The sequence below is a fragment of the Dendrobates tinctorius genome, unplaced genomic scaffold (assembly GCF_039654945.1).
Source record: "Dendrobates tinctorius isolate UK_male_01 unplaced genomic scaffold, ASM3965494v1 ptg000022l, whole genome shotgun sequence".
NCBI classification, from domain to species: domain Eukaryota; kingdom Metazoa; phylum Chordata; class Amphibia; order Anura; family Dendrobatidae; genus Dendrobates; species Dendrobates tinctorius.
The window spans coordinates 7,655,023-7,667,703 of NW_027361690.1; the positions used below are offsets into that span (position 1 = coordinate 7,655,023).

The 12,681-nt window shown below is 39.5% G+C and overlaps 1 protein-coding gene across 1 annotated transcript in view; it reads left to right on the forward strand.

Moving 5' to 3' along the window:
- The window catches only part of MYO5C (myosin VC), a 483,348-nt gene that overhangs the window by 95,244 nt on the left and 375,423 nt on the right, over positions 1 to 12,681 (forward strand). Inside the window, exons 6-10 of the mRNA XM_073568417.1 lie at positions 1,029 to 1,172; positions 1,275 to 1,356; positions 1,444 to 1,551; positions 4,525 to 4,631; positions 11,140 to 11,405. Coding sequence (XP_073424518.1) covers positions 1,029 to 1,172; positions 1,275 to 1,356; positions 1,444 to 1,551; positions 4,525 to 4,631; positions 11,140 to 11,405 — 707 coding nt within the window. The remainder of the gene's footprint in view (positions 1 to 1,028; positions 1,173 to 1,274; positions 1,357 to 1,443; positions 1,552 to 4,524; positions 4,632 to 11,139; positions 11,406 to 12,681) is intronic.

Consider the following 12,681-nt stretch of genomic DNA (forward strand, 5'->3'; position numbering starts at 1 on the left):
TTTATTGATTTAAATTTTTTATTTACTTAAAGAGAATTTATCACCAGTACAGTATGTGGCTGCCTCATTTGATAGCAGCATAAAAGGGGTCATAAGTTGTCCAACATTGAGTCACTTATTGAGCTTTATGCTGTAGTATTGATAAGACACTGTATGGAAATTGTTACTATTATTATTATTAACTGCTTTTGGACCATGTATAGACTTTAAACATCCAGGTTGTCCGCATATTAATTTACAGTGACGTTCTAAATTATCATTGCATATTAAGCAGCTACAGGTGCGGGGAGCCAACAGTCAGACACAGCCAGACTCCCAAGAGAGAATGCAGAGTTGGTTCATTCCCTTCTTTGCCTTCTTGATGGCTATATACACAATGCCAAAGGGAAGCTGTATATACAGATTAGGAAGCGGTGATCGGGATGCGAGGAGGAAGCAAGAGCGGCTTGGTCCTAACAGACCCAGATCAACTCTGATGTGCATCTAGGAGGCTGACTTTCTTCTGTAACTGAGGCTAGTATGCCAGTTCCACTTACAGGGATAATAAGACATACAAAAACAATTATTCAAAATGTTCTTCTTTCCCCATAGGTGTTGTATGACCAAATGGAGAGCAGAATGTGTAAAATAAATGAAAAAAAAAGTAAATATTTAAAAGAGCAGAAAAAAATAACATAAAAGAAAGCCAATCCCAGTCCAAAACGTTGTTTCAAGTCCCACCCTGTAAGATAAAAATCATGTCAAATATATACAAATAATTGTTACAGAAAGGAGAACACAATTTTAAATGTTATTTAGTGTTCCTTTTTTGTCATAAAACATAAATACAGAATATAAAAATTAGGCCCCACATATTGCAAAGAAAAAAAGAGACAAAAATTATTTAATTGGCCAATCTCGATAAAATTTTGGAACTCTGAAGAAAACCCCATGTATGAAAAGAAACCAAAATGTCCCTGCGCATGAATGAGAGGAAAGGTCCCAGTCTTGTACCGGCTAATACTTTGTTCTTATTCTGATATTTATAGGCTATTGGAAATGCGAAAACCACCAGAAATGATAACAGCAGTCGTTTTGGGAAATATACAGAAATTAGCTTTGACAGGAGGTACCAGATAATTGGTGCAAACCTGAGAACGTATCTCCTTGAAAAATCCAGAGTTGTATTTCAGGTGAGTCAAACAAATCACTGAGTAATAAAAAATAACTGAAAAAAAACCACCAAGCATATTTTTTACTCTCGCTGCTATTTTTTTTGTTCTTTTTTATTGCAGTCAGAAAATGAAAGAAATTATCATATATTTTATCAGCTCTGTGCATCTGCCTCTCAGCCTGAGTTCAAAGGCCTTCACCTAAGTATGTCCAACATCGACTTTGACTTGCTATGAACATGTACAGTGTTCATAAAGAAGGAGCTCTTTCATGCTTTTTTCTCATCCTTAGTGAATGCAGAGAACTTTAACTATACAAATATGGGAGATTGCATAGTCATTGAAGGAGTTGATGACAGAAGAGATATGATAGAGACTCAAAAAACTTTCAGTCTCCTAGGTAAGAATTCGAACGTACGGTTCTTGCACTTATGGATGTGTTTATTTTGAGACTTAGGCTATGTGCACACGTTACGGAATTCCCGCGCAAGTTACCGCGGGAATTCCAGAATTCCATTCCGCGGGAAAACCGCATTTTAAATTCCCGTGATTTTCCCGCGGAAAAACTAGCGATTTGCAAGCGTAATTAGCTTGCAGAATGCTAGCGTATTCCAAGCGATCGTTAGCATCACTTGGAGAACTGATTGACAGGTTGGTCACACTCGTCAAACATAGTGTTTGACGAGTGTGACCAACTTTTAACTATTGAGGCTGCCTATGCAGCATCAGTAGTAAAAAGATCTAATGTTAAAAATAATTAAAAAATCGTGTTTTTCTCACCATCTGACGTCCCGCGCAGCATTCCCGATCAACGCGATGCTCCCGTTCCCAGTAATGCCTTGCGAGACCTTTGATGACTTAGCGGTCTCGTGATACTGTAGCGGTCTCGCGAGACCACTACGTCATCACAGGTCCTTGCTGCAAGGCATTACTCTGAACAGGAGTTGGCGGGAGCATCGGAAGGCTGCGCGGGACGCCGGAAAGTGAAGATAGCCCTATTTTTTTATTTTTTATTCTATTTTTTACAGGGATATGTACCCACAGCCTGGAGGACAGTCTCCTCTCCTCCACCCCCTGGGTACCATCCGCAAATGTTCTGCTTACTTTTCGCATAGTGGGCACAGCCACATGTGGAAAGTAAGCAGAACAATGCATTCCTATGTGGGAGGAATCGCCGCGATTCCGCAAAATTAATGAGCATGCTGCGTTTTTTTCCGTGATGCTATTCCGCCACGGAAAAATCCGCAGCATTAGCACAGCATTGCGGAATCCCATAGGATTGCATGGGATGCTTTTTTTTTTTGCGTTTTCGCGGCAAAAACGCGCGTTAAAAACCGCTGCGAAAATGTGAAAAAACGCAACGTGTGAACGCAGCCTTAAGTTGTATAATAATAATGTCAAATATTTATTGATTTAAATGATAAATCTAGGCAAAAATGGTCTTTAGTTGTAGAGGCCACAAGCTCATACCATTACGGATTCCAAAAGTGAAGTGTCCATACTTTTACAAGCAGATCCCATGCATCCAGAGTTTAGTATCTAGGATAATAGAACACAACATGTTACCGATTTGAGCAGCGTTAATTTTTGTGAGTATGTGGTCTAAGGGGTAATGTCTCTCCTTGTCAAAAGTGACATACCAGTGTAATGGAACGTATAGACAATGCATTGCTCTACTGTTAAATTAAATATGCAAATTGCCTCTTCAGAAAGAAAGAGGACTTGAACTCTAATGCCTCCTATTGGAAATAGCAATCCTAAAAGTCAGTATTGACCCTTAACGAGCTTTGCCATATGCCATATGCCATATGACTGATAAAAGTCAAACCAGAATCTCAATTTGTATACTCATGTTTCGGGGTGTGGCCCCTCCTTTAGTGTAAACCTATAATTCTCCTAAGGCCGGGGTCACACTAACCGACGCAAAATACGGTCAGTATTTTACATGCGTAATACGGATGAATGGCCCCTAAACAGTGCTCCGTAGGTCATCCGTAAGCAAGGTGTGGTCATGTATTTTGCGCATGTAAGCATCCGTATGTAATCCGTATGGCGAGATTTTCTCGCAGGCGTGCAAAATGGACATATAATGGAGCCCTATGACAGGGTTTCTAACAGAAACGAAATAATAGATATAGACACATAGAATGCATATATATATATATATATATATACATATATATTCTATGTGTGTATATCTATTCATTCGTTTCTTTATTAAAACTGTCAGTGTGAGTTTACTGTATAGCGCACTGAATTGCCGGCTTTGCTAAAAGACACCTGGTGCGTAATTCTCGCAAGTCACATGTGTGGTCCGTGTGTAATCCGTTGCTTTTGCGCACCCATAGACTTGCATTGGTGTACTACGGCCGTAGTACGCTGACAATCGCAGCATGCTGCTATTGGCACGGAGCGTAGAATACAGATGAGAAATATACGGCTGGTGCGAGGGACCCCATAGAGAATCATTGGTCCGTGTGTAATGCGTGCTTTTAGCGCCTCTCACTCGGCTGTATTCCTCGCCAGTGTGACCCCGGCCTTACACTGACACGTCAGACTCCACAAGGAGAGACGTTACCCCTTAAACCTCAGTTAGATGCCTCTCATGCCGCCGAATTAGATCTCATGTATGGCACTGAGAAGGGGTAACACCACGAAACGTTGCAAAAAATATGAGCATTTTTGCATGCATTTTATATGACTTTTTACTATCGTTTTTCCCCATAAATTTGAATGAATGAAAACAGTGGAGAAACCCTGAAAGAAGTGATATACTGCAGTTTTTTTTTTTTTTTCTTTTAAAAACCACTTTGATGGTTCAAATCTGCAGGGAAAAAAATAGTAGCATGTGCATGAGATTTTAGAAACCTCATTCACTTTGCTAGTACTGTAAAACTGTGCTTTTTCTGCAGCCAAAGATGCATGGAAAAAACTTGGCAAAAGTACAGCTTACATTTTAAATATAATTGCTAAATTGCTTTTACACATTGCAGTAAAAGCTGCATCAAAACCTTATCGCATGAAAACATGCATTTCTACTGTGGTTTGCCGGGGTTTTACAATAAAGTAATTGGCCTAGAGACTTGTATAGGTGAAACACATTTTTTTCTTATAAGTTTCATCTGTGAAAACCGCGTGTCAAGTTACAGCATTGTAAAACTGTGGTAACTTACACTAAAAAAGTATAGACAATTTTCGATACTGCTTTTTAACAAAACTGCAGCGTGTGAATCAATCCACATTGTTCTTAATCAGTGATGTTAATTTATGTAACTAAGGTTTGTAGATGGCAATAAACTCAAATCATGTACTATGTTTTACCAGATTAACCTAGATTTTCTTCTTTTCTTGTGGCAACTGGCACAATGTTTAGGTTTCAATGTTGACTTTCAGATGGATGTCTTCAAAGTACTGTCGGCTATCCTGCATTTGGGAAATGTAGTGATCAAGCGAGTTAGTGATGACAAGTCTTCAGTGGCCGTAAGAACTGGAAATCTTGATTAGTAAACATTGGCTTAAGGGGCTATTTACTAAGTGGTCTGGGTTGTAGTATCTTCATTGTAAAATAAGTTTATTATGCATTATTTTACTTTGTATCCATTCACTGTAACTATAAGTTACAGAGACTTCAATATAAAGAAAGGTGGTCGGCACTGCTCTCTGGTGTCAGCCGCTATATGTACATTTCAGAGAATAAACTGCAACAACTTGTAAGTGCCGTGATGGTGCTCAATAACAATTTGTAACGTAAAGAAATTGTTCCTCTATAAGATGTATACACTGGGAGGATTCTGTTGTAAATGTAGGATATTCATTCATCTTGATCAATTTACATGGGAGTCCAAATGACGCGTGACTACATTATTTAGTCTGAACAAGTGGATATAATTGGCCTGTAGCATCCCTAATTCTTCCTTTGCCCATAGTGTTTGGGTGGTACTTTGATTCAGACATTATTATTCAGACAAAATTCAGACATTATTTCTTTATGCATTTTAATTCTTACACAGAAGCCAATAGGAAAATGCCTAAGAAAAAAATCATACTTAGACTGGCGCGTTTATTAACCCTCTATTGACTAAAATCTGGCACCAGCTTTTTTTACTTAAAAAAAATCTTTAACAGTGCTGCACAAATCTGGACATTAGGTCATATTCTTCAGCATGTACCAGTATTTGATGTCTTTTTGATGTTGTAGTTTTTCTGCATCAATTAGGTAGCTTAGGTTACTTGCACTCTTTTCATGTGTTTTTATCACGTTTTTTATACTGCAGCTTTGTTTCTTGTTGGTATGCCATGTCTTGAATAAAGTTGCTTTGTTTTTATACTACATATACTGGATTTTGTAGTACACTATTAGATGTGTTGACTGACTTTTTTTCTGACTGAGCACTCTTCTTCCATTCTGCCTAATTAAGGCCTCCTTCACACATCCTGGTGATTTTGGTACTAGAAAAACCAGTCCTGGCGAGATCTGTGATCCATGTCCATGTACCATCTGTGTGTACGTATGTGACATCCGTGTGTCCGTGTTCAGTCAGTGTGACATATATGAAATGAAATGCAGCATAGAAATTTAAGAGTGTTATGTATTAAAGATGTTCAAAAATAGCGATAGTGATGAGAAACATGATGGATAGTTAGATAAAAAAACAGCGTAGGCTCCCACGTAATTTTCATAACCAGCAGAGGGAAAGCTGACCACTAGGGGCTGATGATGATAATAATAATAATAATAATCTTTTATATAGCGCCAACATATTCCGCAGTACTTTACAGTTTAACAGTTTCAAACACAAGTCATAAGTAACAACATTAACAACACAATAATTAAAGCAAAATAAGACGACCCTACTCGTGAGAGCTTACAATCTACAATGAGGTGGGGAAATACAAAGTACAGATGTGTATTTACAATGATGGTATTTACAATGATGGTCCAGCCATCTTGAGGGAGTGGGGGATAGATGGAGATAGTGAATGGGCTACCCACACACACTTAAGGCCCCGTCACACACAGCGAGATCGCTTAGTTGCCCGATATTTACCTTGGATATCAGCGTCCTCGCTGGTCCTGATCGCTGATGAATTCTGCCTGTTTGACAGCTCACCACTGTCACCAGCGATCATGTAGCAAGGCACCAGCGATCCTGACAAGGTTGTATCGTTGTCGGGATCGCTGGTGCATTGTTTAGTATGATGGGACCCTTACATATAAAATGTCTGATTAGGGAATGTGATCGGCCACTCTGGACAAATGTGTTTTGAGGGAGCGCCTAAAACTATGCAAATTGTGGATGGTCCTAATTTCCTGGAGAAGTGCATTTCAGAGGATTGGCGCAGCAGTAATAATAATAACAATAATCTGGGAAAGGGGCCATTAGCCCTAGATGTTTCCTGACTATTAATAACAGCTCACAGCTGTAGTCTTTACTGGTTAGTTTACAGGGGACCTCAGAGAAGAAAATGTCCCCCTATAAATTCTAACCAGCAAAGTCTAAACAGACAGGTGTGGGTTGATATTAATAGCCAGAGAAGAGGCCATGGATATTGGCTCCCCTCCCAAACTAATAATATCAGCTCTCAGTGGCCCCAGAAATCTGGTGTTTAGCCTCGCTCTTCCCACTTTCCCTGGTGTGGTGGCAAGTGGGATAATAGGGTTGGGGTTGGTGTCATCTGTCTATAAGACACCCCCATTACTAACCCCATAGTCATATTGTTAAAAAATACACAGTCAAAATAAAGTACTTTAATTTAAAGAAATGCACATACGCCTTTATTTGAAATAAACACTCCCTACCCTCTTTTACATATTTTAGTATAAAACTAAAAATAAAATATTGATATCAATCACCTCTTCCCTGGCTATTAATATCAGCCTACAGCTCTCAGTTTAGCCTTTACTAGTTAGAATTTATAAGGGGACCCTGCATCATTTTATTGTGAGCCCACGACAATTTTTTTTATTTAATTCTTAATTTTACACACAATATACACAGTGCGTGCTGACTACAACTCTCATCATTGACGCATGGTAACGCTGAGCTTAGGGGACACGTCACTCATCACACAATGTCATCAGTGTGCACACTGTCATGCCGGTGTCGGCTGCCAGGCCTGTGCCAGCTCCTGCTGCCTCTGTCACTGGTGTCCCCCGGTCCTCTGCTTACCTCTTCCGCGCTGCGCTGCGACTCGTGCCTCCCGTCCTGCCACCCGGTGGATCCAGCATGGCCTCTCTCCTTCTTCCTGCTTCAGCCCAGCTCTAGCTCTGGGCATGCACCTTAGGCCGCGGGCGCGCGCTCTCACTCCTTAACCCCTTCAGCACCTTCCCTGAGGAGTGATCTCCAATCAGGAGCCGGCGCGGGGTATATCAGGCGGCTCCTCCTTCCTGAAGGCGCCTGATTATCGTGTGCCTTCCTGTACGCTACTCTGGCCCCGTAATTAATGCCTTCCAAGTTTCATATGTTCAATGTTTGCATAAATCTTAGCGCTTACAGTGTGCTGCTGTATTCTTTTGTTTGTATCTAAAGCAATGTTATGTTGAAAATCTGCACATAAAACTCACAAGAGAAAGTGATATGTTTCAGATTTGAAGCATGCACCACAGGTCAGTTTATGCTAAAAAGCTAAAGTGGGCATGAGATTTCTGTAAATCCTGTCCACTTTGCTGGAACTGCAAGACTCTGGTTTGTGCACAGCGAAAATACACAGTATCAAAAATTAACTAGAAGTCTTTTTTTCCAGAATGTTTTACAAGATGCCTAATACTAGGGAATGTTGTAAAATAAAAAAATAAACATTACTCATAACTTGAATGTCCCACGACTCTGGTCATTAGGGTCACCGCAAAAAATCGATGTCGGAATTTTGTCTGTCTGGACCCCACAAAACGATTCCCCTTTCCAGATATTGAGATAGCCAAAATTTGAGCTCGATCAAACGACGTTAACCCGTGCCGCTCGTCGCTCAAAGTTTGAAAAAATTGAGGTATTTTAAGATTTAGGTATTTTGCATAGTCTGTTAGACCATAAAGAATGTGACAACAACATTGCAGAAATAGCCCTGACCAAATTTTCGAACCATTTGTGGTATTTAAATGCAGAGTTGGTGGGATTATCGTTTTTTGATCCCACCATTACAGACAATGAAAAGTTGTTAATGGCTAATAAATTGCTCAGTAGCACAGATGAACCATCAGAGCACGCTAGGGTTGTAAATCCAAAAGTTAGGAAAGAAAAATTAAAAGAGGTAGGAAGTAACCGACTTTAACGACCTTCTGACAAAAGATGAAGAACAAAAGCAATATGTCCTGCAAGTTGTAAGCAAATGCCGAGCATTATATTCTGACGTTTCAAAAACTACTTTAACAAAAGCTCTAGAATAGATTAGATAACTATGTAAAATTATCAACTCATGTAGGTTAGCGTGCTCTGATGGTTCATCTGTGCTACTGAGCAATTTATTAGCCATTAACAACTTTTCATTGTCTGTAATGGTGGGATCAAAAAACAATAATCCCACCAACTCTGCATTCAAATACCACAAATGGTTCGAAAATTTGGTCAGGGCTATTTCTGCAATGTTGTTGTCACATTCTTTATAGTCTAACAGACTATGCAAAATACCTAAATCTTAAAATACCTCAATTTGGATTTTTTCAAACTTTGAGCGACGAGCGGCACGGGTTAACGTCGTTTGATCGAGCTCAAATTTTGGCTATCTCAATATCTGGAAAAGGGAATCGTTTTGTGGGGTCCAGACGAGCAAGATTCTGACATTTTTTACCCCCCATATGAGATCCGGTCACCTTACTGGTCCAGAAAGCCCCCTTCTTATGTTACCTAAGTACGGTAGCCAAACACTGGCCTCAGCAGTCATGTGTAGCACATGCAGTGAGGCTAGTGATTGGCTGCAGTGGTGAGATTACTGCTGTAAAGGAGGTGATCGCTTCCATTAGTGGCGGGGACCACTAGAGGGGTGGTGGTGGAGCAGCACTCGAGAAAGGTAAAAGAAAAAACAAAACAACAACTGGTGAAACATTTTAATCATCTTTTTCATTATGAGAATATAATTATTGATCATATGAATAATTTCTGATTATTCAAGAGCGGCAACTCTTAGCCCGGTTTAGAAGAAAAGTGTTTACCTGGCATGAAATACTTGATGAATTCCTCCGCAATAGTGCTCTTACTGTTCTCTGTCATCTACAGTGCCTTGCGAAAATATTTGGCCCCCTGGAACTTTTCAACCTTTTCCCACATATCATGCTTCATACATAAAGATACCAAATGTAAATTTTTGGTGAAGAATCAACAACAAGTGGGACACAATTGAGAAGTTGAACAAAATTTATTGGTTATTTTAATTTTTTGTGGAAATTCAAAAACTGAAAAGTGAGGCGTGCAATATTATTCAGCCCCTTTACTTTCAGTGCAGCAAACTCACTCCAGAAGTTCATTGTGGATCTCTGAATGATCCAATGTTGTCCTAAATGACTAATGATGATAAATATAATCCACCTGTGTATAGTCAAGTCTCCGTATAAATGCAACTGCTCTATGATAGTCTCAGGATTATGTTTGAAGCACAGAGAGCATCATGAAGACAACAGGCAGGTCCGTGATACTGTTGTGGAGAAGTTTAAAGCCAGATTTGGATACAAAATGATTTCCAAAACTTTGAACATCCCAAGGAGCACTGTGCAAGCGATCATATTGAAATGGAAGGAGTATCATACAACTGCAAATCTACCAAGACCCGGCCTTCCCTCTAAACTTTCATCTCAAACAAGGAGAAGACTGATCAGAGATGCAGCCAAGAGGCCCATGATCACTCTGTTCACTCTGGATGAACTGCAGAGATCTACAGCTGAGGTGGCATAGTCTGTCCATAGGACAACAATCAGTCGTACACTGCACAAATCTGGCCTTTATGGAAGAGTGACAAGAAGAAAGCAATTTCTCAAAGATATCCATAAAAAATGTTGTTTAAAGTTTGCAACAAGACACCTGGGAGACACACCAAACATGTGGAAAAAGGTGCTCTGGTCAGATGAAACCAAAATCGAACTTTTTGGCAACAATGCTAAACGATATGTTTGGCATAAAGTCAACACAGCTCATCACCCTGAACACACCATCCCCACTGTCAAACATGGTGGTAGCAGCATCATGGTTTGGGCCTGCTTTTCTTCAGCAGGGACAGGGAAAATGGTTAAAATTGATAGGAAGATGGATGGAGTCAAATACAGGACCATTCTTGAAGAAAACCTGTTGGAGTCTGCAAAAGACCTGAGACTGGGACGGTGGTTTGTCTTCCAACAAGACAATGATCCAAACATAAAGCAAAATCTACAATGGAATGGTTCACAAATAAATGTATCCAGGTGTTAGAATGGCCAAGTCCAGACCTGAATCCAATCAAGAATTTGTGGAAAGAGCTGAAAACTGATGTTCACAAATGATCTCCATCAAACCTCACTGAGCTCGAGCTGTTTGCCAAGGAAGAATGGGCAAGAATTTCAGTCTGTCGATGTAAAAAACTGATAGACACCCCAAGCGACTTGCAGCTGTTATCGCAGCAAAAGGTGGCGCAACAAAGTATTAAGTTAAAGGGGCCGAATAATATTGCACGCCCCACTTTTCAGTTTTTGAATTTCCACAAAAATTTAAAATAACCAATAAATTTCGTTCAACTTCACAATTGTGTCCCACTTGTTGTTGATTCTTCACCAAAAATTTACATTTGGTATCTTTATGTTTGAAGCATGATATGTGGGAAAAGGTTGAAAAGTTCCAGGGGGCCGAATACTTTTGCAAGGCACTGTATCTCACTATTTCACTTCAGTATTCAGTGTATGGAAGAAAATGGACTGTAGGACCGTGGAACTGAGGTTAAAATTTAGTAGATATTCACACTTGCTTGCCATTAGACTTGTAGTTTCTTGTTAGTTGTCAAAGTGATGAATATTGTATATGTATCTTGGCAGAGAAATGACAGACACCTACAGACATTCTGTGAGCTGTTAAACCTGGAAACAGATAAGGTGGCACAATGGCTGTGCAATAGGAAGATCATCACCACATCTGATACTGTCATCAAACCCATGACAAAGCTTCAATCTGAAAACGGACGAGATGCTCTGGCTAAAAAGATCTATTCCCATCTATTTGATTATGTGATTGAAAAAATAAATAAGGCTTTGCAGTTCCCTGGGAAGCAGCACACATTTATTGGGGTCCTGGATATTTATGGGTATGTGTCTGAGATGATAATATTATGGGACTATTTATGCATAATACAAACCCAGAAACTGGAAATTAACCCCTATTAAGTGACTTCCTGTGTTGCTTTTTTTAAAATCAGCAATAATATTCATAGAGAACTCCCGTAGTAAAGAGTCAACAACAGATAAGGTTTTCAGGATTTCCTTAGTATCGTACAGGTGATGGCATTATCAGGCCCTGTTCACACGTTCAGTATTTGGTCAGTATTTTACCTTAGTATGTGTAAGCCCAAACCAGGAGTTGGCGAAAAATACAGAAGTGGTGACGTGTTTCTATTATACTTTTCCTCTGATTGTTCCCCTGGATTTGGCTTACAGATACTGAGGTAAAACACTGACAAAATACTGAATGTGTGAATGTGGCCTCATTTGTGCAATACTAAGGAAATACTGAAAACCTGATCTGTTGGTGGCTCTTGAGGACTGGAGTTGGGGAACTCTGACATACGACATCGTAATGGCATCCGTTGTTGATCAGTGATTTGGATCTGAGTTTCATCAGTGTTTGGTCAAAGTCTCAGTTTTTGCCATCAGCTTCTCCTATTCATTGCAATGTTAATCACAGACTGCACCCTGATATCATTCTTGTACTGTCCGTTATTTTCATGGACCCATAGACTTGTATGGTGATTTTTTTTTACACACCCATGGTCTGAAAAAAGCACCGACGTGAACAGCCCCAAAGACTATAATTGGTACTTGTTCTATTCGTGAAAATCGCGGCTAGAATATGTACATGAAAAATGGACATGTGAATAATATATAAGACGGATTCAGAAGTGTCAACAAGGTTGTCCTATTGACTCCTAGGCAGTCCATATTAATGAACCATGGGAGGCATCATATGCAATTATGTTCCTTTCAATCAATTAATATTAGACTACTGTTGTGACACGTGTAACATATATACACATGTTTTGGAATGTGGACATAGAATAAGATAACCTATTATGTATTGGTATATTAAAGATAAATTTGAAAAAATAATAGCAACATTCGCACATTTAATATTTCCCCAGTTTAGTCTCTTTTGAAGTCATTGGAAACCTACATCAACATGTGTATAGAGAAGCTACTGATATTTATTATTGCTACATCTGGAAATCACTGCTCACATCTACACTGCAGCACAACAAAATACAGATATATGCTCTAAACACCAATGGTTGTAAAGAAATGGAATACTTCGGTCTTTCCTAAATTTGCTCACAGCATCATTAGGTTTCCACTCAGCCTAACCTTTGC